Source organism: Pteropus medius, unplaced genomic scaffold (genome assembly GCF_902729225.1).
Source record: "Pteropus medius unplaced genomic scaffold, Ma_sr-lr_union100, whole genome shotgun sequence".
NCBI classification, from domain to species: domain Eukaryota; kingdom Metazoa; phylum Chordata; class Mammalia; order Chiroptera; family Pteropodidae; genus Pteropus; species Pteropus medius.
In genome coordinates, this window is record NW_024342475.1 from 865,044 (window position 1) to 891,286 (window position 26,243).

The 26,243-nt window shown below is 50.8% G+C and overlaps 1 protein-coding gene and 1 long non-coding RNA gene across 2 annotated transcripts; one reads left to right on the top strand and one right to left on the bottom strand.

Moving 5' to 3' along the window:
* Positions 1-1,200: 1,200 nt before the first annotated feature.
* CEACAM19 (CEA cell adhesion molecule 19) lies at positions 1,201-19,579 on the top strand. Its single transcript, XM_039866163.1, is given in 8 exon segments — positions 1,201-1,392; positions 1,993-2,145; positions 2,148-2,360; positions 11,552-11,792; positions 14,291-14,337; positions 15,441-15,526; positions 16,098-16,151; positions 16,780-19,579. Coding segments are annotated over 8 exon segments (903 nt in total). The 5' UTR covers positions 1,201-1,337; the 3' UTR covers positions 16,834-19,579.
* Positions 6,038-23,321, bottom strand: LOC120605263 (uncharacterized). Its single transcript, XR_005653569.1, has 3 exons — positions 22,564-23,321; positions 7,492-7,637; positions 6,038-7,168 (listed from the first exon to the last, which is right to left on the bottom strand). It is a non-coding gene; the product is annotated as an uncharacterized LOC120605263 (long non-coding RNA).
* Between the last annotated feature and the right edge of the window lie 2,922 nt (positions 23,322-26,243).

Below are 26,243 nucleotides of genomic sequence, written 5' to 3' on the forward strand. Positions count from 1 at the left end.
TTCGTTCTCTCTCCTGCCTACCCTAAACCTGCTCTGTCCTCTAGAACTTTCTGTGATGATGATGGAAATGCTCTGCATAGGTGCTGTCTAATGTCGTAGCCACTAGTCACATGGGCTATTGAGCACCTGAAAGTGGCTAGTTTGACGGAATTAAGTATTTTAAGGCATTGAATTTTAATTAATTAAAAATTATATTTCAATAGCCATGTGTGGCTAGGAACTATGGTATTAGCACAACCCTGGACCCTCCATCACCCAGACTGTCTCTCAACAGAGCTCAAAATCATAATGGACCCCTCCCATTTCTCCAGGCATGTGCCCCCCCACTTTTGGTCCCCCATGATCCAGGATTTTGCAGCTTCCTCAATGCTGTGTTCATGTGTAGCCTCCACGCCATTGCATGTGCTGTTTTACGCTGTCTGGTACACCTCACCCCACCCTCCCCCCCCCACTATCTGTCTCATTCGTACTCCTACTCCAGATCTCAGAAGCCCTCCCTATCCTCCAGGCTGGGTGGAGCATCCTCTTGGCCTCTCCAGCCCTACCCACCCAGGCTCCTCCATCACAGTCTAATCACTCTGGATCATCAATGTCTGGGAATGGGTCTGTCCCCATAACACCACACACACACACACACACACACACAGAGGGAGAGAGAGAGAGAAATGTGAGCCCCACTGTGAACTGAGGGCAGGGCAGGTGCTGTTTTAGTCATCTGTGTCACCAACATCATTCAGGATGGGACTGGGCATAAGGAGTATGTATTGGAATGAATGAATGAATGGATAAATGGAAGGATGCTTTTGAAAAACTGTGCTAAGAGCTTTAGAGTGAGCCAGGCATGAGTGAAATTAATCTCCCCCTACTAGTAGGCTTGCCCCTCTGCTGAGCCAGTTTCCTCGCCTCTCAAATGGGGACGGTTAGGCATCTGGATGTTGGTTGAGGTTGTATGTGTTGAGCCAGCCTGAAGGTGCCTAGGAGAGTTGGGGAGCCTTGCTCAACCAGAGGCCACTGTGACTGTTGTTATAATTACTGCTGTTGCCACTGATGGTCACACTGAGTTGGAAGAAGAGGTTGAAGGGAGTCAAGGGAGGAGTGCTGGGAACCCCCAGTCACCCCGGAAAACTGGTTTGACCAGTGTCTGCATATTCATCCCAGAGCGCACAGGTGGAGCCTGTGGGAAAAGGGGTGCCGGGGCTCGATCAGCCTCTGCCATGTCTGGGAGGCACTCCCAGGATCCTCATTGAGTTGGCCCGCTTCAGACAACCAGGGCCCAGCCCTCCGGCCCCCGTCGGTGCCCAACAGGTGGACCCCTGGCATCTCCACGGGACACCAAGATGGAGATTCCCATGGGGAGCCAGTGCCACTTCTCAAAGGGCCTCCTGCTCTCAGGTAAGGAGGAAATGAACACCTGGGGCCGAGAGGAGGAAGTGAGGCTTGGCCCAGGAGTGGAGGGTTCCCCTTGGAAGAAGGGAAGGTTGTCAGGGAAGATGAATTATTAGAGTAAGATGAGGGGAGGAGCAGAAGAATCACAACCCTCGCCATTTTAGCTATGGAATTTTCTAGAACGTTAGGCCCACGAAGGCAGGAATTTATTTGTATTCAGTTCCCTGCTGCATCCCCAGTGCCTAGAAATCGAGGGGATTTTAGATATATCATATATAATTGGTATTGTAGCATAAATAATATATATGCCTATAAGTACTGGTTGGGTGAATGAATGAAAGAATGAATGAATGAATTCTGAAAGTCCAAGTGTTTAGAAGCAGCCTACACAGCATCTCAGGGTGGAAAACCTTCTGGACTAACCAGTGGAACGGCAAATCTGTGACCTCCAGCGCCTGGGTTCCCATGCCTGAACCCAGGCAGACATCACTAATCAATTCCAGAACTGTTTCCAATGAGCAGCACTCAGACTCCTTAATCCCTAGATGAGGACCTATAGGTAGGAGAGCGCTGTGGTCCCTGACCAACACCTGTGACTCCCCACAGCCTTACTCCTGGCCCTCTGGGTCCCCCGCGGCTCCTGGGCGGCCCTCCGCATCCAGAAGATTCCAGAGCAACCTCAAAAGAACCAGGACCTTCTCCTGTCTGTCCAGGGCATCCCAGGCACCTTCCAAGACTTCATCTGGTACCTGGGGGAGGAGCCTATGGCGGCACACGGCTGTTCACCTATATCCCAGAGCTAGAGCGACCCCAGAGAGATGGCAGTGCCATGAAGCAGCGTGACATCGTCGGCTTCCGCAACGGCTCCATGCTGCTGCATCACGCTCAGCCCAGCGACAGTGGCACCTATCACGTGGAGGTCACCATCAACCCTTCTTGGACCATGCGGGCCAAGACTGAGGTCCATGTGTCCGGTAAGTATCAGGTGCTGGGGGCGGAAGCGGAGAGGCCAACGCTCTGAGCAGCGACCACGTGCCAGGCCCTGTGCAAACATTACCTCCGTCAACCCATATTGCTTGAGCACCTACTGTGTGCCAGGCCCTGAAAATATCATTTACTTCTTACCTGTATTAACTAATAAAATATCTATCGAATGTCTACCTTGTGCCAGACAGAGGCCAACCCTGGTGGCTGTGCCATCTCGCTTACTTGTCATATGCATTAATGCAGGAAATATCTATTGAGCACTTAGTGTATGCCTGGTCTGGAGGAATACACCACATCCCTCAACCTGCATATTCAGAAGTCAAGTATTTTTTGAGGCATCCGCTCTGGGCCAAGCGCTAGAGGCAGGATGATGGACGACAACAACAGCTAACGTTTCTCGGGCACTTGTTATGGGACACGTTCTGTTGTAAACACATCCTAGAGCATAGCTTCTCAACCTGGGCACTGTTGACACTCTGAACTGGCTCATTCTTCACAGCAGGGGGCTGTCCTGTGCACTGTGGGATATTATCAGCAATCCTGGCCTTTCTCCACTAGAGGCCAGTAGTGCCCTGCCAGCCATGATAACCAAAAATATCTCCAGACATTGCCAAATGTTCCCCCCGCGTGCAAAATCACCCCGGTTGAGAAACGGTGCCCTATTTGAACTCATTCGTATCTTTAGAAAACTCCATGAAATGCTATATATCAATTATATCTCAGTGAATGCGGGGAGAGGTGAGTAATAATAACTTCGCAACCCTCCCAGGCGTTCTCGGTCACTTATCATCTATATCCCCATGGGACTCTACTCATCCTTTGCTTTTGTGACTTTCATAATGTGTTCTAATTCATCAGTTTACATATAGGTCTCACTAGGATAGTTAGTTCCTTCAAAGTGAAAGAACGCACCATCCTTTCGTTATCCAACACCTGCCACAGCGTGTGGGACATCATAGGTTCTCAGTTAATGTTTGTTGAATAACTAAACAAACAATTAAATAAATGAAAGCTTTAACGAAAAGAATTCCATCGGGCAGGTGCCATGATTGTCTCCATTTTACAGATGGGGAAACCGAGGCACAGAAATTGGTAGAACTGGGCTTTCATGCCGTGACATCAGAATGCCAGGCTCTGGGAGCTTAACTACTTCCTCCCGAAGCAGAGAAAGAAAAAAAATCTCCCTCCCTTCACGTGGCCCTGCATTCGAAGGCACCTCCTGAGTATATTGGGCAGCCAGTCATCGAATCAGCAACGGAGCTGCATTCGAATGTAGGGCCACGTGAATCAGATGAAGAGCTGCCTCTGCAGACACTGCATTGTTCACTCACTCATTCCTTCAACAAGCACTCCCTAAATACGTCCTTCTCAAGGCCTCCCATGTCCGGCCCAGTGTCTGGGCAGTGCTGGGGACACAGTGGTGACTGAGTCAGCTCTGGCCCTGCCCTCCCAGGGCTCACGGCCCAGGAGGGAAGACAGATATTAACTAAATAATCGCACACACACACACACACACACACACACACCCAAATCATTATGAACAATGCAAGTACTGTAAAGGAAAAGCAAGTCCAGGGATTATGCGGTTATGAATAGGAGATTTATTTGGGGTATCAGGGAGGCTGGCCTGGGAAGGCAATCCTTCCACAGAGCCTGAATGATAACTGGCAGTACTCAGTACAGGGGAAAGATGCTTTCGGGAGATGTTCAGGCAGAGGGCTCAGCCTGTGCAAAGGGCCTGTGGCAGGAAGCTGTAGGGCTCCTGACCTGAGCTGGCAGTAGGCCAGCATGACTGAGGCAGGAGAGCAAGGAGAACTTCCTAAGGCAAGGCTGAGGTTGTAACGGCAGACGGTCTCCCCAGCTGGCTCATAGTGGGAAGACCTTGTGAAACCCCAGAGGTAGCCCCTAGGATGTCAATGCCAAGACGCCTGGGTTCACAGCGGGGTGGGTCACGCCGTTGAATGAATGAAGGAGTGGGGAGCCCAGCGGGGTCTGGAGTGGACAAGAACAGTGGTCAGGGGCTCCCTCTTCCCAGAGGGGATGCCACCTCTGCTCTCTTCTCTGCTCACGGGTTCCGTTCTCTCCACATCCGGGGATTCCCACCAGGACATTTAACAGGGTTTGGCCCAGGCTTCTCTGCATGTTCTGGATCTCCTCTTCCAGAATGCAGAGATGAAAGGAGGGGGAGCCAGAGAGAGAAAGGCAGACAGAGAGACTGGGAGAGAATCTGGTCAACCCAGCCTGGCCTGCGATTTGCTTCCCCTTGAGTCAAGGGTTCACCCCTTGCCCAAATGGGTGGGATCAAGTAGGACAAACAAGATGGGGAGCTGGGGGCCTGGGGATCAGGGCTGGGAAGGGGAGCAAGGACTCGACACCTGCCATTTCTAGTGATTATCATAAAATATATTTGTCATCATTTTGCTCACCATTAAACCCTCGGTGCCTATAGCAGTGCTTAGCACACACGAGGCGTGCAGTAAATATTTGCAGCGCTAACTCCTATTTAGGGAGCACTGACTCCTTGCCAGGCACCTCCAGGCCCGGGGCTTTGCAAACCTCACGTCATTCCATTCCTGGGACAATCCCCATTTTGCAGAGGGACAAACAGGCCCAGAGAGAGCCCAAGACCACGCCACTGGTTGACAGGGAGCTGAGGCTCCGGCTGGGTGTTATGTCCCAGGCCCCTCTGCCACCTGGCTTTTTCTCAGCCCTTGCTGCTTCCAGAGGGGGCTCTAGGGAAGCACCAAGGGGGCCCCTTGGAGAGCAGCAAATCGGGGGGTGGGAATTACCCTGGCTGATGGCAGGCTGAGCACAAAAGTGTTCAGCTCAACAGAAAAGGAATAGCAAAGGAAAAGGTGGAGGCTGGATTGATAGGAATTCGAGATGGGGTCGGGAGGGTCCTCGTGTCAGGACGGGTCTCCTCGGCAGCCAGGGCATTGATATTTGAGGGCAGCTGTGGCCCCTAATCCAGCCCCTGCACAGTGGGAGACAGAAAGGGCAGGGAGCACTTCCTGTGTGCCGGATAACTCTCACGCTTTATCTCTCCTAATCATGAGGGGACTTGGCAGCGACGGAAGTCACCTCAGCTGGTGTTTGCAGGAAGGAGTTTAATTAGAGTATCACGTGCTCACGGAACCTCCAGGAGGCTGGGAATTCAGCACAGGGTATAAATCACTCAGCAGAGCTGTTCCTCCCGGAGCAAGCATTGCCCACACTGTCAGCACTAGGCACACAGCTCCTGCCTGTCAGCCCTGGAAAGCTGCATTCATTCATTCGTTACGCATTCAACAAACATCTCTTGAGGACCTGCTGTGGGCCAGGCACTGAGTTTACAGAAGGAACAGACCAGAGATCTCTGCCCGTGTGGCGTTTGTATGTTGGTGGGCATGTCAGCCACATTCACACCATCAAAGGCCTAGCCTGGTGCCTACATCTCTGGCCTGCAGTGCCTAGTCTCACGTGGGTACATCTGATCGGGGAGGCTGGGTCATGTGTCGGTGCCCAGGTAAGGAGGAAACGAACGCCCAGGGCCGCGGGGAGGAAGTGGGACTTGGCCCAGGAGTGGAAAGTTCCCCTCGGAAGAAGGGAAGGTCGTCAGGGGAGATGAAATTATTAGAGTAAGATGAGGGGGAAAAGCAGCAGAATCACAACCCTCACCATTTTATCTATGGAATTTTCTAGAATGTTAGGCCCACGAGGACAGGCATTTATTTGTATTCAGCTCCCTGCTGCATGCCCAGTGCCTAGAAATCTAGAGAATTTTAGACATATCATATATAATTAGTATTGTAGCATAAGTAATATATATGCCTATAAGTATTGGTTGAGTGAATGAATGAATGAATGAATGAATTCAGAAAAGGAGGCTAAGAAAGCGAGTCCCTGACAGGACTCTCAAAGTGGAGGGTTCACAACAGCCCGAAAACACAAGAAAGGCCCAGGACACACAGATATGGTAGATGTCCCCACGTCACAGGAGAGGAAACTGAGGCTCAGAGAGAGGAAGTCAGTTGCCCACGGTCCCACACCCAGGAAGGAGCAGAAACTGGGCTCGGAAGCCCAGAGGGAAGTCACGGTCATTTACAGCGGGTTTCTGCTGTCCCGTAAACCTAGTCGTGGGGAGTTGGGGCCTTTGAGCAACCCTCCACGGGCTCCCCAAAGCCTTCTGGGTCCTCTGAGGCCCACGGCAGTTAATTGCAGAGCCCGACTCCCCTTTATCGACCATGCGCAGAGTACTTCCCACACACTTATCCTCTGCCTCCTCCCAGCCATGGCTTGATGCTCCCCCTTCCTTATTCAGATGGAGAAACTGAGGCACAGAGAGTTTAAGCAACTTGTCCAGGCCACTCAGATAAGGAGCAGCACTTAAACCCAAGCTGGGTGGCACCAGAGCCCACACTCTTAACTATGACTTTACAGTCGTCCCCCGCTTATCCACGGCTTCGCTCTCTGCGGTTTCGGTTACCCGCGGTCAACCTGCGGTCTGAAAATACTAAATGGAAAATTCCAAAAGTGAACGATTCGTAAGCTTTGAGTTATGCGCCGTTCTGAGTGGCGTGAGGGAATCTCGCACCCTCCAGCTCCGTCCCATCCAGACGTGGATCACCCCTTTGTCCAGCGACTCTGGGCTGTAGATGCTCCCCGTCCGTTCGTCACTCAGTAGCCATCTCGATCATCCGATCGACTGTCGCAGTGCTTGTGTTCGAAGAACCCTTCTTTTACTTAATAATGGCCCCGAAGTGCAGGAGTGATGCTGGGGATTCGGACATGCCCCGGAGGAGCTGTGAAATGCTTCCTTCAAGTGAAAAGTGAATCCAACGCAATAAGATATTTTTAGAGACAGAGACCACATTCACCTAACTTCTATTATAGTATCTTGTAATAATGGTTCTATTTTATATTGTTATTCATTGCTTACTGTGCCTAATTTATAAATTAAACTTTATCATAGGTATGTACGTACAGGAAGAAAAAAAAACAGTATATATGGGTTTTGGTATTATCTTCAGTTTCAGGCATCCACTGGGGGATCTTGGGACGTATTCCCTGTGGATAACGAGGGGACTTAACAGCCACCATCGAAGACTGACTGTACGGTGTCCAGGATTTACTACTCACCAACAATTCGACCTTTAGTCAAATGGCCAAAGCTCTCAGAGCCTCCAATCCATGTCCACAAAATGGGGGCCACCACAAAACCTCCTGCCACAGGATCGTGATACAGACCGGCTCCACAAATCCACAAGCTGCTGCTGCTTTCGAAGCTGCGGAAATCAACAAAGACCAACCAAATGAGACAAGCAAAGGTTATTTATCCAGTGCTTGCTATATACGGCAAAGGAGTCAGCTGCTCTCATTTGCAGAGGGCTGGGAAAGCTTCTTGGTGGAAAACAAGGAAGGCGTCAGGGATGATTGAAGACTGTCAACACAGAGAAGCCAACTAGAAGAGAGCATCCTATGTGACTGATTAGGGTGCATATTTGGCTCCCTCTGGTGGGTCCAAAGTTAGAAGCAAGGACAAAAATTAGGAGCACTGTCAGTTGTCAACTAAGTCCCGGCCATCTAGGGCTGGCTGATTGTTACAGAAGTTATTGTTTAGCTTCCTGGACTGTCACTAGAGATAGCGGGCCAGCTTCCTGCAAGTCTGGCTGGAGGCAGGCTGGCTTCCTGGGCTGTTTATAAGAGGGTTGGTTTCCCAGGTACGTTGCTGCGAGCTGTGGGTTAGAATTCTACTTGTACAGATGTTCTGGCCCTTGTCCATTTGTATAACGGTGTCCCAAAGCACTTTTCAGATGTGATTGCATCTAATCAAATATCAGCATAGAGAACTCTGGTCCATAGAAGAAGATCCAGATGATTCTTCATTCGTAGAACTGAGTAGAGATGGTCCCAGAGACCAATGAAAAGAAAATCCAAAAAAAATGATTTTTTTTTTTTTTAGTCATGGAAGAAGAAACAGAACGTAAAGTGCAGTTCTAGTTATTTCTTGCTGAACAAACTCGGTGGTCTAAATAAACAACTGTGTGATTATGTTCACGATTTCTGGAATCAGGAATTTAGACGGGGCTCAGCAAGGATGGCTTGTGGACTTTGTGAAATCTGGAACCTCAGCGGAGATGACTCAAAAGGCTGAGGGTGACTCCAGTCCTGGAGGTTGGAATCATCCAGAGATGTCTTCACTTATATGTCCAGAGATTCATCCTGGCTGTCCGCTGCGACTTCAGCTACTGACTGGATCGCCACGTGCTCTCTCCAGTGGGACTGCTTGGGCTTCCTCACAACGTGGCAGCTGGGGAGAGCTCACGGGGAGCGAATACCGCAAAAGATCGAGGCAGAAACTGGGCGGCTTCTTCTGACCGACCTAGCCTTGGAAGCCACAGCGTCACCTACACTGCATTTTTTTTTTATTACAAGGAAGTCACGAAGGTTGCCCAGATTCAAGGGAAGGGAGTTAGACTCTTCTACTAGATAGAATAGCAAAGTTGTATCACGAAAGAGCATATTATTGCAGTCAACTTTGGAAAATACAGAGATTCATAGGCTCCCTCTTAACTGTCTATAATAATAAGCAGATAATATAAGAACTTATAAAAATAGGACATTTAGTCATGTGAATCAGGCAGAGTTCTTGCTGCGGCAACAGAAATGGCTTCTGGCTGATTTAAATAGAAAAGGAATGGATTAAAGGATTTTGAGCAGCTGGAAGACTCTCCAGGATGGCAGGGAACCAGGCTTGGGAGGTGTTGTATGTTGAATTACATCCCTTCGGAAAGGTGTGTGGAGTCTTAACCCCCGGCCCTTCAGAATGGGACCTTATTTGGAAATCGTGTCATTACAGAGATGATCAAGTTAAAATTAGGTCACTAGGATGGGCCTTAATCCAATGTGACTGATGTCTTTATATAACATGGGGAAATTTGTACACAGAAATTTGTATGTGAAACTGCCCAGGGTTTCAACATCAGAAGCAATGTTGGTGTTTGATTAACATAGTGCTTTAAAGGCAATGTTTAAATGAGCTGACAACACACGAGGTTGAAAAAGGTCTTTATTTTGGGCAGCCTTCTGTGCAGCTAAAGCTCAGGGTTCCCTTTTCAAGGAAGGAGGCATGGATAAAGCCTTCGTGGTAGCAAAATGATTCCAGTGTTCACAGGCCTCACAACTCCACAACCTCCTGAACAAAGGATGTCTTTTGCCCTAACTGTGAACTACAGCCCTTCACTTCCCTCTGATTGGACCAACCTGAACCAATCACTAAGGCCAAGGGAATGCAGAGTTCTAATTGGCTAACGTCTAGTTTGTTGCCCGTCCTGATCCAATCACCGTGACAAGGGGTGGAACCGTACTGATTGGAATATGCTAATGAGAGCCTCATCCAGAGCCGGGGGTGGGATCCTGGAGGCCTCACAATGGCCCTGTGGTGAAAGGTGCTGGAGAGACACCCATGTATTCACTCTACTGCCATTAATCAACTGGTTGCATAGCTAAGTAAGCTCTAAAGGAAAAGTATATCAGGAGTCTCCTTGGCCTGAGGTTGTCAGCGAGGGCTTCCAGAGGAACGGAGAGCAGAACAGAGAGCAGGAGTTGTAGCATATGGGGAAGAGCATGCCAGTCAGCGGGAACGGCAAGGGCAAAGGCTGGGCAGCCAAAAGAGTGAGGAAGGGAGTCCTGGGTGACGAGCTTGGGCGGGTGGATGGGGCAGCAGGGGCCAGAGCAAGCAGATCCTGGGGCAGGGGGCTCTGGATGTTGTAAGAAGACTGAGCAATTGTGGGGGTGGGGGGAGGACAGGGACTGGGAGTCTCCCTGAGTCAGCCAACATGACCTCGACCTTGCCCCACCTCCTGAGTCACTCACAAAAGCCACTGGATTTCCTCTTGCTGTTGTAGAGGTTCAGTAAGGTAGAAGGTGCAAAAGTTGCTAGAACAGGGTCCAGGAGAAGAACGGCCTTCTATCCTCTGCCCAATGCAACCCCCCGGGCCTTGGTTTGCACATCTGCAAAATGTGACTAACTTAGCCACCTCCATGGGCCGTGGGGACAACTATGCCCGAATACCAGGCAAGCCTGGACGCAGGCTATCCCCTTCCTCTCAGTGACAAGATTAAATTTTATAGTAGGTTTGGGACACTTTGAACAGACAAACTTTTAGAAAGATGGATAAAATAGGTGGATATTTATTAATTTGATTACACAAATATATATAAAGTGACACTCTAGTCTGTTTGGAAATAAAAGTCTTGCTCAGAGCCTGAAATAGTTCATTTTCATACTTCAAGGCCTCTCAGGAACCAGGTATCACTTTCAGAAGCCACGCAGAGTGGCCAGGAGGAGTTCAGGTGGCCTGGATGTGATCCCAATACTGCATTGATCATGAGCTCTTGGGCAGGTAGGTTCACCTCTCTGTAACTCAGTTTCCTCATCTGTAAAATGGCAGGGAATTTACCTTTGTTGGATAATTGAGAGAACAGTGTGTGTGTGTGCACGCGCGTGTGTGTGTGTGTGTGAACTCTTTCGATCTTCATAACAATCCTACAAAGTTGATATTCTTATTATCTCCATATTACAGATGGGAAAACTGAGGCACAGAGAGGTTGATTAATCTGCCCAAGGTCACACGGCCAGTAGGCAGCAAAGACTTGAACCCAGTTCTGCCCTTGAACTCTATGAACATAGCTGGGACATAACAGGTGTCCGATTTGAGATTAAAGGCCGGAGGTCCTCATGCTGGGGGCTACGAGTCAGGCAGGCTTCGTCCGAAATCTGCCATGTCGAGTTTGCGAACACTGCGAGTTGAGTCCCCTATGACCCCCCTGAGTCAAAACAGCCCAGAACCTCATCCTTTCACTAGAAGGATGGATGTGTCATCAACTGAGGTGAAAAAAAGCAGAGGGGTGAGGTAGGTTTCGGGGAGCACTTGGGAGGTAGGTTTTGGATGTGCTGAAGATGGTGAGAAATCTAGAGAAGCAGAGATCTTGAGGCAGGAGAGCCGAGGGGTTATCTGGGACACACTGGGTTTTATGTGCAGTGGAATCAACCAGACGGTTGAATGGTTGGATACTCGGATCTAAAAAGAAAGAGAAAGCTCTGGGCTGGCACACGGGTGTTTTGTGGACAGTCACTGGTGCGATGGGGGGCGGGGCTCCTGAGACATCACACGGTCTTCTCTCTCATAACCCTCAGAAAAGCAAACGGAGCTGCCCATTACGCAACTGCCCGTGACCACTGGGATCGCGGCCGCCATCATCATTGGATCTCTTGCCGCCGGGTCTCTCTTCATTGGCAGCATTGCCTATCTCCTGGTGACAAGAGGCTGGAGAGGCCGGAGCCACAGGTACAAGGGCCCCAGGCCTCTCTCTGTTTTCATTTTGTCTCCTCCCTCTCTCTCTCCTCGATCAATCCCACGAGTCACGTCATCCGATACGTACACAACCTTGTTAAATCTCGGAACTCCTGAGATGAAAAAGAATCTTTCTGTCCGTATTAGATAGAATTTTGCATTGCAAGGGACAGAAACCCGACCCTTGAACTGGCTTACAAAGAATTAGAAAGTTTTTTTGTCCTGCGTGAGCTTCAGGTATGGCTGGATCCAGGGATGCAATTTTTGTCAAGAAACTCCATACACCTCTCAACTCCGCTTTTCTCTATGGTGGCTTCACTCTCAGGGAAGGTTCTCCCCTTGTGGGGTGACAAGATAGCTCCCAGTGGCTCCAGGCTTATATCCCACCAGCTCAGCCACCACAGAAGAAAGACTGAACCTTGTTCTTGAGAGTTCCAACAAAACCCCTGGGCTGTCTTAAGTTGCATGTCCTTGCACCGACCAGTCACTGTGGCCAGGTGCTGGAATGCTCTAATTGGCCCAACGTGGGCTGTTCGTGCAGCCCTGGGGCTCAAAATAGACCCAGATCCACACGACCAGTGAAGCGGGAGGGATGGTGGGCAGGCAAAGCCATCGATTGGTGCCTGCTTCTGCATGGCAGGATGGTGGGGATCAAGCGAGAGGTTGGTTCCTGTTTCCCCAGAGACAGTCTGTTAGTGAAAAATTGCTTCCACATGAGATCAGCCTTTTCAGAACTTTTCGACCTTGTTTCTGAGCTGGTTGCAGATAAGATTTCTAATTTTTCTGCCTCTCCATAATCCCCAGAAAATAAAAGCAACCATCTTCTCTCCTTCTTCAACACTTCCTCGTGTGTTGTAATTTCTTGACCTTCATCATCCTACTTGTCTTCTCCTGATAGGTTCTGATTTAGGTGTGGCAAACAGCTATTAAAAACTAATGTAAATGGAGCCACTTTAATGAAGCCGGAAGCTGCCAAACCAGAGGAACTGCTTTGTACCGCTTATGCCTCTCGGACCTTGGGAATGTTAAAACAGGGAGAGATAACCTTTGGATGGGGGCTAAAACAACAATGCGCCCCAAAGCACTGTTTGCAAAGAAAACAAGAAAGCAGATATTATGACTGATGACTATTGGACTGAACATTTAAAACTTTCTTTAGCAGTAACCTCACCATGCTGGCTTCTCTGCACCAGTAGCAAGGCCTTCCTTCTATGGACGTCGCTGTTCCTCTCCCCTTTCTCATAAAAATCTCTTGCCTTCAGCTCTTGATTGGAAAGCTACTTGAGTTTCTGCCTGAATCGGTTTCCTGATAGCTATTCCTTTTGATCTCAAATAAATGCCTCTCAGTGTAGCCTTTTATTTTTCAAGTTAACACAGCCTTCACCTCCCAGCCCGATCAGTAAATCAGGCACATGTTTGTTGAGGGCCTACTAAGTGCCAGGCACTGTGCTATGTACTAGAGAGCTCGGTAGAGAAGGAGTTGGCGGCTATTTCTAGGTTCAGTGGGAAAGGATGCTGTGATTGATTAATAATGTCTGCCACAGCTGTATCAAAGGCAGTTAAGGCACAAAAGCCATTCCGGCTAGAGTCCTTAGGCAGAATAAAAGAAGATGAGGGGCAGATTTGGCCCTCAGGCCATAGTTTGCTGTCCTCTCTAAAAAAAAAAACTAAGGCTTAGAGACGCGAAGTCATTTGCCAAATGGCGTAGGACTGGCCTACGAGTATCAATAGGAATCCGGGCCTGAGTGACTTGTAAGCTCCAGAACCAGAACTAGACTCCGTGAGTCCTCAGCCTCTGACCAGCATTTTCTCCACTACGGCCAGCGACTCTCTGCCCGGAACTCCCTTCTCGTGATTTCTGGACAGCTAGTCCCCTTGGCTGTTTCAGGCCTTTGCCCAAACGTCACCGCCTTGGTGAGGCTCCCTGGAGCATCATGTCTGAAACCGTACACACACCCCTTCTACCCTCTGCCCCTTCCCGTTTTCATTTCCTTTCATGATGCTTTTTATACCCTGACATTCCGCGGTCAACCGTTTGTTCAAATTCTCTCTCTCTCTTTCTCCCCCTCCGTTCCTCCCTCCCTCTCTCTCTCCCCCACCCCTCGCCCCTAGTGTCTGATCCGGGAGGCCAGGGGTCTTTGTCAGTCTGGCTCCCATTTATGTCCCCAGTGCCTTACACAGTCGGTGTTCCGTAAATGTTAATTTAGTGACCTATTGAATTTTCCGTAGTGACGTCCTCAAGTGTTCCTTTTAAATAAGAGTATTCAAATGAGCCGATTTAAAGAGAAACATTAAGGAAATCATAAAACAGCTGGATGGAGCAGAACCATTCAGACGGTCCATGTAGATGGCGACGTGACAGAAACGTCGCTCGTTGGCATAAGGTGGAGGCTGGGGAAAAACTGAAGGGCTGCGTGGGAAAAGAGGCGGCCATGGGAACAGGCCTCCCCTGGCTCATTCTGAAGCAAGGACCTTCTCTCTCAATCTCTGGGGCCTGCTGGGCTTTCCAGCCCCTTTGGATCTCTCTCCGCCCATCTGAGCCTCTTACTATATGAATGTTCGTTCCTTCCCTATGTCTCCAGGATGACGACCACAGCGAAACCAGAGCTGAGCCCCAGTCGTGACGCCGGTAAGCCAGGGGCCCCATCTCGCTCCCCTGCCCTCCTCGAGGATCCTTCCTCGTCTCCTCCCAGCCACAAACCCGTTGCTGTCCCCTCCTCGGGGCCTTCCAATAGCTTGCCCCACCCGGACTCTGGGGCGTCCCAGACTCAGCCACAGATTCTAAGGACATCAGTGCTCACCCCGAGTCTGCTTTCTCTTCTCTTCTCAGTGGTTGGCACTCCCTATGCCCTGGCACCACGACACTCACCCGGCCACCAACAGGCTATGGCCCAGCTCAGGCTCCATCTCCCTGCTCCCCACACCCAGCTCCTTGCTGGTCTCCCGGCCTCCAGGCTAGCCTCCACCCCAGCCCTGGGCAAGATACTTCTAAAATTCTGACGCCCTCTGCTCGAAGACCTTGCATGGCTCCCTCTGTCCTCAGGACAAAGTGCAGGCTCCTTAACGTGGCTTTCAAGGCCTCCCGTAAACTGGTCGCCACTGTTTTTCCTGGTTTCGCCTCTCATGTGTAACATTCCCACCCTCCAAAACGAAACAGATAGATAGGTGATGATAGATAGATAGATACAGATGATAGAGATATAGATAGATGATAGATGATACATAGATGATTGATAGATAGATAGATAGATAGATAGATAGATAGATAGACAGACAGATAGATAATGATGATAGAGGATATATAGGTCCAACAGACCAAACATTATAGTTCCCCAAACATGGCAGCTCTGTCACCACCAGACCTCCGCACACCCTCTCCCGTCCTTGCATAATTCTCACTTCTCCTTACAGTCTCATATGTCCCCTCCTCCAGGAAGCCCTCCCTTACCCACCTCCAGGAGCCCTATTGACCCCCCCTTACTCCCACCCTGCCCACTCTGGGTCATCCCTGTTTGGAGACAGGTCTGTGTCACCCACTGGACTGTGAGCCCCAGGGTCAGGGCTGCCTTAGTCACTGCTGTGTCCCCAGAAGAGGGCTGGGCGGGAAGAGGGCTTTGCACAAACATTAGCTGAATGAATGAATGAATGAATGAATGAACGAACATGAATGGCAGCCAGAGTGGGCCTGTGAGCCACCTGACATCTGATTCCTCCCTTTGTCCTCTGCTTCAGGTGACAACAACATCTATGAAGTGATGCCATCCCCAGTCTTCCTGGTGTCCCCCCTGAGTGGCACAGAGTTCACGAACGGCCTCACGGTGAGTCCCGCTTCCTCCCACTCTGACCTGGAGCCTCCCCTCCCAGTCGGCTGCCATGCCCCGGGGCGCCTTGTCCTGCAGTTCACTGCGACTCTCTCTAATTTAGAAACCAGAAGGAAAAGGACTGGAAGGAGCCGTAGAGAGCATGGAGAGCGTTTGTCTCGATGTGGGGACTGAGGGCGGGCTCTCCTTCTCTCTTGTCCGTATTTTCTGCACTGAGCACATATTCCCTTTATACTCAGGTGGGAAGGGTTGAAAAAAATAAGAATTCAATAAGAAGAGAAACTGAAGAAGCTAAGATTAAAAACTTAGAACCACAGGTGCTAATGGGGAGGGGCTGAGCGTCAATGGGGTGATTGTCAGGCCACTAGACCGGCCTCCCTGGGGGGGACCCTCACACCCATTCCTCAGAGGAGAAACAGAGGGGAGGGGAGGCTGTGCCCTCCCCCTGGGCCTCGCAGCCAGGGATTGGCAATGGGGACTTGGAATCAGGTCTGTCCTAACCGAAAGTCAAAGGTTAGAGGTCGTTGGGGTGCCAGGGGCCTGGCTCACCTCTCTTCTTCCCTCGCAGGCCCCACCCCTGCCCCCGCCCCTGCAGCCACAGCCGGAGACCCAGCACTACCAGGTGTGGAGCAAGTGGGCAATGGGAGGGGTGGCGGGGACTCACGACGACCGGTGGGAGGGAGCTGGCCTCGCCACCATCGCCCGACTCCGGCCCCGTAGCTCCCCGGAAGCACCCTGTTAGCTGGGAGACCCTGGGCAAGTCCTCGCCCCTCCTGGGGTCGCAGCTTCCTCCTTCGTAAAAGGAATCCAAGGCCACGAATTTGCAAAGGGGGAAATGAAGCCCAGAGAGGGGAAGGGCTCCACCCTGGGTCACGTGGCAGGTCAGGGCGCATCTCTGGGCCTGGGTCTCAGCCCCTCTCCGTACCCCCGTATCTGCCCCTGGATTTCTGCCCTTCTCATCCTCTCTCCTTTCCTATGTCTCTGTCTCTGCTGTCTCTTCGTCTCTGCCACTTGTGCCTGCCGCTTTTTCTGGCTCTTCCAGTGCCTCCATGTCTCTGTCTCTCTCTCTTTCCATCTCGGCCTTCCATTCTGTGTGTGTGCGTGTGCGCATGCGCGTGTGTGTGTACGTTGCATGTGTGCGTGTGCTTGTGTCTCTCTGTGTGTCTCTCAGCCTCTACGTGGTTTTTCTGTCTCTTCCCCGTCTCTCACCCCAACAACAACCTCTCACTCTCTTTCCCTTCCCTCCCCAGGACCTGCTGAATCCCGATCCTGCCCCTTACTGCCAGCTGGTGCCAACCCCCTGAAGGCCACTGGCTGAGGGAAAACCTCAGCCCTCCCCTGGGGACATCACACCTGCAGAAGAGCCACACCAGAGACCCAGCAAGACCAAGTTATCGGGGCCATGGGGCTGACAAGGTGCACTCAGCTGAAGACACAGCCTGGCATTTGGCAGGTGTCCCAGGCAAGGGTCAGGAGACAGTGACAGGCCCAGCTCCTCAATCGCCCTCTGAGTATACCACCCATCTTTAATGTGATCCTTCTAGCAATCTGGCCCGAGCCTCATGCTCCGGCAAAGCAGGCTCTCGCCTCCCCCCTCTTCCTTTACCGACATATTTGGGGCTGGGAAGGGTGGTGTCAGGCCTGCCTCCAGCCAGACCTCGCAGGTGCCCACTTGGCGGAGCTCCAGACTGACTGTTGGCCCACAATGCCCCACCCCTGCTCCCTGGCTACCTTCAGAGCCCCTTCCCCTGGGGACAAAGCAGACCCCCACCACACATGTCCCAGGGAGGGCTGGCCTCAGGCCTGTGGCCCTCGATGACAGACCTAGTCAGTTACCAAGGCTGCCGGACCCCTTCCTTGCTCAGGCAGATTCCAGCCCCTCTCAAAATCAGTCTCTCAAAACCTGTGGCCCACTTCTGCCCGTGGCTCCCACCCTGATTCTCACCCAGTCCCTCCCCCACCCCGCCCCTAGTCCCAAATGTGGGCCCGATCTGTGGCCCTTAATTTAGTCATTCATTTAGCAATAAATAGGCCGTGTGCCGTGCACAGTTCTAGATCCTGCAGCTTTGGCAGGGAACAAAGCAGCTGAAAACTCCTGCTCTCGAAGAAGAACACTCCGGCAGGGAAAAGAGACAGGAAACAAAATAAATAAATAATGTGAGGTGGGAGCATGTCACCGAGAAGGTGACAATGAGCAAAGACCTGAAGGAGGAGAGGGAGGGAGCCGTGCGGGGGTCTGAAGGAAGAGCCTTCCAGGCAGAAGGCAAAGGTCCTGAGGCAGGAGCTGCCAGTGCGTTCCAAGAGGCCGGGGTGGTGGGAGCAGAAGGAAGATGGAAGGATGGGGAGCGAGGGGAGAAGAAGTCAGGAAAGTGAGGAGCGATGACGTGAACAGGGTCACGTAAGACACTGCAAAGACCTGGCTTTTGCTCTAGGAGCTGGAAAAAAAAAAAGAGGCTGAATAATGGCACCTCAGAAACTTTGCTGTTGTGATGAGGTTAATGATCCTGAGATGGGGAGATGACCCTGGATTTCCCCCGTGAGCCCTAAATGTAATCACAGGGGTCTTTATAAGAGGGTCGCAGGAATAGTGAGTCAGAGAAGGCGCTGTGACAGCAAAGGAAGCAGAGGTTGAAGTGACATGCTTTGAAGATAGAGGGAGGGGCCAAAAGCCAAGGCAAGCACAGAGTTGGAGTGACTTGAATCTAGGAGCCCCCCAGCCCTTGCTGGCCTTGTGCCATGAGCAGAAGCTCTAGAAGTTGGAAAATGCGAGATAATAGATCACCCCCTAGAACCTCCAGACAGAAACACAGCCCTGCCGGCATCTTGATTTTGGCCCAGCGAGACCCAGTTTGGACTTCTGACCTACAGAACTTTGAGAGGATAAATTTCTTTTGTTTGAAGCTGTTAAAATTGTGGTAATTTGTAACAGCAGATAAGGAAGAATTCACAGGAAGGGAAGTTGTATTTCCTGTGGCCCAGCATGGCTAACACTTCCTGTGAGGGACTTTCATCCCTCGACTTCTCAAGACACTCTGGCCTCCCACTTACTTGAGAGGTCAACCAGGTCAGCCACATGGGCAGGGCTCAGCCCGACTCTGGCTGCTGGGGTTTGGGGTACGGGGGGGACTCTCTTCAACCCCTTCTCAGATGAGGAGAACCCACATGTCTGCTTTCTCTCCTCCATGCCAGCAGCTGTTTGTCAGACCCCAATAACTGCTCTCTCCTTTCCTCAGTAAAAGAGTTTTTAACTAAGCATATGGCTGCTGAGCATAAAAACTACATTTCCCAGCTTCCTTTGAAACTAGGTATGGCCACGTGACTAATTCCAGGCCAATGGGATGTGAGCAGGAGTGATATGCACAATCCTCAGGTCACACCCTTAAAGGGAGAGGATTCCCCTTCCTCACCCTTCACTTAGTTAGGCCAGAGAAAAGATGTGATGGTGAGAGCCACCAGGGATCACCAGGGGCAGCACAGAGCCTAGTTAGAGAGAGGTGGGGCAGGGACAATGACGTGGACAGAGCCACCAAGGCAGGTTAGATAGCGATCTGAGAAATAAAGACTCATCTCTTCTTTGAGCTGCCATTACTTAGGGATTCCATTATACCCAGCTCCTTCTAAATCCTAATTAATACAACTCCCACCTCCAAGATGGCAGTGTTTTCAAGAGTAAGCTCTCTGAGCCTGACTACCTGCCTTCCAGTCACTTGGTACCTGCTGTTATAGACTGAATCATGTCCCCCAAAAATTTGTATGCTGAACTAACCCCCAAGGTGACCGTATTTGGAGATAAAACCTTGGAAGAGGTAATCGAGGTTAAATGAGGTTATAGGGTGGGGCCCTAATCCAATAGGACTGGGGTCCTTAGAAGAGGAAGAGACTTTAGGGATCCACACGCTTGGAGGAAAGGTCATGGGAGGACACGACCAGGAGATGGCTGTCTGCGAGCCAAGGAGAGAGGTCTCAGGAGAAACCAACCCTGCTGATACCTCGACCTTGGACTTCCGGGCTTCAGAACTGTGAGAAAATAAATGTCTGTTGTTTAAGTCACCAAGTCTGTGTGGTCTTTGCTATAGTAGCCTTAGAAGACTAATATAGGCTCCTCCTACTATAACCCTAGGAAATGGGGTACCAAAGGGGTTTTCTTCTTTCACCATTTCAAAATCAGAATTAATTATGATGATAATAGCTCCAGTGAATGAACCAGGCCTTTCTTTGTGTCTTTACAGTCTGAATTTCTTGAATTTTCAGAATAGCCTTGGGAGGCTGGGACCATTATACTCCCATTTTGCAGATGGAGACATCAAGGCTCAGAGAGGTGACGTGACCATCCCAAGGTCACACATCGATGTGAGGAAAGACCAGTGTCGCAGTCCGGATGAGCTAGGTTATGCTGCAGTAACAACTGTCTCCACGGCTTAAAACATCAAAGGTTTATTTCTCGCTCATGATGCACGTCCATCCCGGGTAGGCAGGTGTGATGAGGGTCAGGAGAGTTCTGCTTTGCATCTCCTCCAGGAACCAGGCTGACAGAGCAGGGAAAAGGAGGGACGATGGCAAGGCACGCACTGGCTTTTAAAGGTTTCCACCCAGAAGTGACACTCCCACTCACATTTCATTGGCCAAAGCAAGTCACATGGTACAAATCTCATGTCAAGAGGGCTAGGCAGGTGCAATCTTATCACGTACCCAGAACAAGATGAACTCAAATCTGTAATAACAGCCCAATCAATCAGGATTCACACCAGAGCCCACACTGTGCTTTCAACCACCATGCTTTCCTAAGAAAAATTTCCAGGCACGCCTGCCCACCTCCATCTATTCATTCAATGACTCATTCATTCATTCAGCAAGTACTGGACCAGAGTGGTTCGGGCGCCTGGGGAAGAAGTACACAAAGCCGAAGAATACTTTGAATGAAACGTTGATAGAATCGGTCCTAAATTAGGTGTGAGGGCTTAGGGAGAAGCACATGTCAATAATTCTTCTGTTTATCAATTGAGCAAATATTAATTGATCACCTGCTGTGTGCAGCTGTTCTAAGCTCTGAGGAGACAGCCATGAACAAAACGCAGAGATCTCTGCCTTTGGAGAGTGATGTCTGGGAGGAGTGGTGTCCCGAGAGAAAATAAAGCAGGTGCTGAGAAGCCTGAGGGACTGGAGTCAGGGAACCCGCCAGCATGGGGCTCGTGCGATGGGGAGCAGGGGGGAGTGGTGGGGTTCACACTGCAAGAGGGCGCGGTTAGCAGGAAATGAAGACACGTGAAATCTCAGACACGAATGTTCACAGCAGCGTTATTCATAACGGCCAAAACGGTTCAAAAGAACCCAAATGTCCATCAGCAGATGACCGGATAAACAAAACAGGATATATTCAGACCACGAAATATTATTCGGCCATAAAAAAGGAATTAAATATTCGATCCATGCTACAACATGGATGAACGGGAAGAACATTATGTCAGGGTGAAAGAAGCCAGACGCAAAAGGCCACATATCGTAGGATTTCGTTTATATGAAACGTCCAGAATAGGCAAATTCGTAGAGATAGAAAGATTAGTGGTTGCCAGGGGCTGGGAGGGAGAGGGGCATGGCGAGTGACGGCTAAGGGTTACAGGGTTTCTTTGGGGGGTGATGGAAAAGTTCCCAAATTGATTACAATGATGGTTGCACAGCCCTGTGAACGTACTAAACACACTGACACGTGTGCACTTGGAATGGGTGAATTGTATGGTATGTGAATTTTATCTCAATAAAACCGTCTTTTGAAAAAGAAAGAAAAGAGCAGGGTCAGGGAGGCCGGTCTTGAATTCAGTTCCACGTGTTGGCAGGAGAAGGCAGCTGGGTAAAGGGCGTGAGCTTATGGGGTCTGTCCTTGTCACCAGACTTACAGGCAGGACAGGAGCCAATGTGGAGCCAGGAGGGGGCAGCAGAGGACCGTGCAGACCCACGGACAGGCGCCCAGGCTGTGTGAGGCCCCGGCTGTGTGATGCCCCCTCTCCATGCACCCGACCCCAGCTTCTGGCCCTTTCTTTACCCTCCTGGGCACACAGAGAATACACGCAGCTTCCCGGGCCCAAAACGTGGGTGCTCCCTCCCTCGGTGTCACTGGGAGCAAGCACTGGATCCTGCCATCTAAGTCTCCCGAGCTTGACGTCTCTGGTCTCTACAGCCCAGTCCCAGGCAGGCTGTTTCTCTCAATCCCCTCCCGACCTCCCACCACAAGACAGCCCAAGGGACCTTTCTAAAGCCCAAACTCCACACTGCCCCTCCCTGCTCAGAATCATCCATGGCTCCCCAGCACCCTCACCATAACGCCCTGGGCCCCTCGGCCTCCCCTCTCCGTACCCCCGACCCTCCCCCACTGCGTTCTATGGCCCACCAGACTGAAGTTCTTCTAGGCTGTTACACACTCTCTTCCTTCTGCCTGGAACACACCCACAAGCACACCACTCGGGTCTACCCCTACTCATTCTCCAGACCTCAGCTCAGACACCCCTTCCTCCAGGAAGCCCTCCTTAGCCTGCAGTCTGGGTCAGGTCCCCCCTCTGAGGTCATCCACCTCAACCTCACCCTCTCAGGGTCGGTACTACCTGGAGATGGGTTTATCTGCCTGCCAGACTGCATCGCGAGCCCTGGGAAGACAGGGCCAGGGCGCTCTCTGTCACCACCCATCCCAATGCCACCCAGCACGCGGCAGGCACAGGGCAGGGCTCAGGGAATTTATGTGGACTAAGTTAATGTGTGTGGATTCACATTATCTAGATCCTTTCCCTCCTGTAGCTAGCAGTCCCCATTCATTCACTGACAAATATATTTTGAGCAACCACGATACACCAAGCTCTGTTGAATGAACCCAACTGGGCACCAGAAATATGAAGACAAACCAGCCCAGCTCCTACTCTCAGGAAGTTTGCAGTCCAGTGGGGGAGGCAATGTGGAACCCAATGTAATAACAATTAGTAATAAACATTTATCGAGCACTTACTGTATAAGCCATGCACTGTTTAAGCGCTTTACATTTATTAACTTACTTTATCCTTGCAACAGTTTCGTGAGGGAAGAATGATGATCATCCCCATCTTACAGATGAGGAAAGTGAGTCAGGTCACACAGGGCGTAAACGGACAAACTGGGAGCGGAACCGAAGTCTTTCTAACACCCAAGCTTTGTGTTCTGTACGTTGCAGGCTGAAAGGCCCAAGACGTAAGCCACGCCCACTATAACGTTGGGGTCCGTGCGTCCGAGCATCGGAATCTGCCTCTACAAGGGGGCACCGAGGAGAGCGCCAGGCTTCACTCCAAGGAGGTGCCGCTAACGGAAGAATTTCAGGCTCCAAGGTAAGTGTTTGGCCAATGAGGAAAAGACGTCCTTGGCTGGAACGCGCAGGCTCCGGGTGCCCTCGTTCTGCCCATGCAAGCTCTGCCCACCAGAGGGCGCTGCCTGCCGCCGCCACCCGCTTCCTCCAAGTCCACGGCCTCCGCTAGAGGTTCAGGGCCGTGACTCCTTGTTTTGCAAATGAGGAAGTGGCTGCCTGGGGAAGGAAGTGGGCTTGGCCGTGACCAAGAATGATTATGATTCATGGGGAAAACCCTTCCCTCCCGGATCCAAACCCTTTGTGAGCAAAAGGGCACTGCCCTCCAAAGGAGTCTCTGGGTCGACTGGTGTGGGGACACTGGCGGCAGAAATGGAGCCACTGATGGGGTGCAGGCTTTTTCCTGGGGGCAGGGGGTGTGGAGTGTAGATGAGGTGTTTGCTGTGCACGCTGGGGTTCCACGGAAGATCAGTTTGAGGAAAGTCGTCTACTGCTGAAGCAAAAATTTCAAATATTGAACCGTTTTGGGATCCTGGCATGGGGAAACCTGCCAGGGTGATATAAGTGTTCTAAAATTAGACTTGGGGGATGGCTGCCCAAGGTGAGTTTTCTGGGCTAGAAATTATGTCCCAATGAAGATGATAAAGCGATTAGGACACCTGTGAGACAATGGGAAATTTGAACACGGACTGGGTATTTGAAGATACTAAGGACATTTTTTGTTGTTCATTTTCTTCTCACTTTTTAGGTGGAAATAATGACATTATAAGTTGTTGTTTTTTTTTATGAGTTCTCATCTTTTCTAAATCCAGGCTGAAATATCATGGCTGGAATTTACTTTCAAATAATATGGGAGAGGGGCATGGGGGGAGGGGAGACGAGATGCTTCCCTCTCCTGCAGGACAGGGCAAATGCTTGACTGAGTGCAAGACAGAATTCAAGCGCACGCCAGCGTTAGAGTCAAAAGGAAAGTTTACTAGAGAAGGGGTAACCTCCACAGAGCATGGTCTCAGAGACAGTGAGAGAGCCTGAGAGAGGCTCAGAAGGACAGAGACAATAGAGAAGAGAGAGGTAGAGATGGTAAGGGAGACAGGGGGAGACCCTGAGAGGGACCTCAGTGTTCCAGGAATTCAGTTTATGTATCATTCTTAGTTCCTGCGAGTTACAGTTTAAAGACGTTGTTTACATTTTCCTTTGATGATAGGAGCACACAGTGTGAACCGAGGAGTTCCAGCCTTTGATCCATAGGTTCCCCGTGGTTTTAGCCACCGGGGAATAAAGGATTTTATTTGTGTAGGGCCCACTTAAAGACTGTTTTCCTTTCATGGTGTGGGGAAATGGTTTGTTAGCAATCCCAGCAGACATCTTCATTTGCTCTGCAGATGTCCTTCTAGCCTGGCTGCAGGAATGATCAGCACGCAGCAGTCTCTGAATGTAGCTTAATTTAACTGTTAATTCTCTTGCCTCCTCCCTACATTACCTCTGTAACCACCTCCTCCCACCATCCCTCTCTCTCATTCAGCCCCAGCCACCCCAGGGTCCTCGCTGGCCTCACGTTCACCAACGACCTTTCTGCCTCAGGGCCTTTGCACTTGCTGTACCTTCCGCCAAAACCACTATTTCCGGAGATGTTCACCGGCTCCCTCTCTTTTGGGGTCTCAGCTCAAAGCCTCCTCCTCAGAAAGGCCCCCTCCCTGACCTCCCTAATGAACAGAGCAATCCATCGCTCCCTAGCCTATTGCCCTATTTTATTTTTTATAGCATTTATCTCTCCCTGACACGATATGCCATATCGGCTGTTTAATTATTTCCTGTCTCTCTCCAATGGAACTTGGCCCCACAACGGAAGGGATGTTGCCCGTAGCCCCCACACAGCCTGGCAGATAGCCAGTGCTCAATAAATATTTGTTAAATGATTGATGACTTGGAAAAACCCAGGTGAGCGGGAGAGAAGGGACGAATACCCATGTAAAGAGAACAGCCTGGGCAAGTCTCAGGCTTGCTCCTACAATCCACCGTACCCTCTGGCATGGTGGCCCGGTTGTTCTTTCTAGACTGAGGAATTAAGAGGACGTGGGGTCCTTTCTCTCCAAGAACAGCCTCCCCAGGACCAAGCCCAGACCTTGCCAGGCCGGCAGAGGAAGCCACACCCTGACAACAGATCCATGAGTAAATATTGCAGCACCCTCAACCTCGCCCCAGTGAGATAAGGGAAGGAGAGGAGTCAGGGATCAGGAACCTGCTAGCTACCCCCTCAGCCTCAAGGTCTCTGCCCAGGGGGACAGGACAAGGGTCCTGCCATAGGGCCCAGGCCACTGCTTCCAGCTAATGAATACTGATTAAGTCAGTGGTGGGTGGGGCCTCAGCCAGGAGACTGAGTGAGGAGGCCCCAGGCAGCCTTCAGCTCCTTAAATGACTGGTGAGATAAGGTGGGGGGGTGGCAGGGAGCAGACCAAGGGGGTCAAAGGACCTCATCCTCAGCTGGCTATAGGGAGAAGATAAGACTTACTCACTCCAACTTCCTGAGGCAATGGCCCTGAGCCTCAGTTTCCTTGTCTGCAAAATGGGCTCCAGCCTCACTGGCCTCAGGGCCTTTGCACTTGCTGTTCCCTCAGACTGGAATGCTTCCCTCTCCCCTGCTGCCCGCCCCCCGGAATCAGCATGGCTCCCGTCTTGAGTCTGAGGAAAGAGTGAAGCTAGGGAATATAGAAAATGGAGTTATTTTAACCGAGCAGCTAAAATCACAAACATGACGAAAGTTAAGGTAATGCAGGAAGACTCCAAGCTTGTTCTGACTTGGCTCGGGTAATTTAAACCACCGAACTTTCCAGGCCTGCATCAGTGCCCGGATCTACACCTGGCCCTCCAGGTAGCCCTCTCATTACCCCCCGGAGGGACTCACGCATCCAGGCCACCTGACATCCATTATCCGGACCACTGGAATGTGACCAGGCCTCCTGGCGCCCACCTTCCAGACTACCTGACGTCTGACCGAGAACCTCCTGGACCAAGCCTAGGGCTAAGAATGCAGGACTGATAATCCTCAAGAATGTACTTTTCGCTATAAGAACTTTTAACTTCTCTTTCTCCTTCCAAACACTTCCGGGTTTTTTGCCGAGCTGTGTTTCCAGTTTGAAAACTCCAAGACCCTTGAATGAATCTCCATCACTTATTTCTACCAGAGCCCCCAGACTCTCTTCGAATTTATTCTACAACTCTCGTCCTGTCGCTGCCCTATGCGAATTGTGCTCCGGACACCTCTGTCCCCTCCTCCTGCTTGAATTTTCTTTGTGGTATTATCTCCACCTGATAGAACATTCTAAGCGTTTCCGTTTATCTATTGACTGTGTCCTCAAACAAAAGACCAGCTCTGTGGGGCAGGGATTGTTGTCTGTCCTA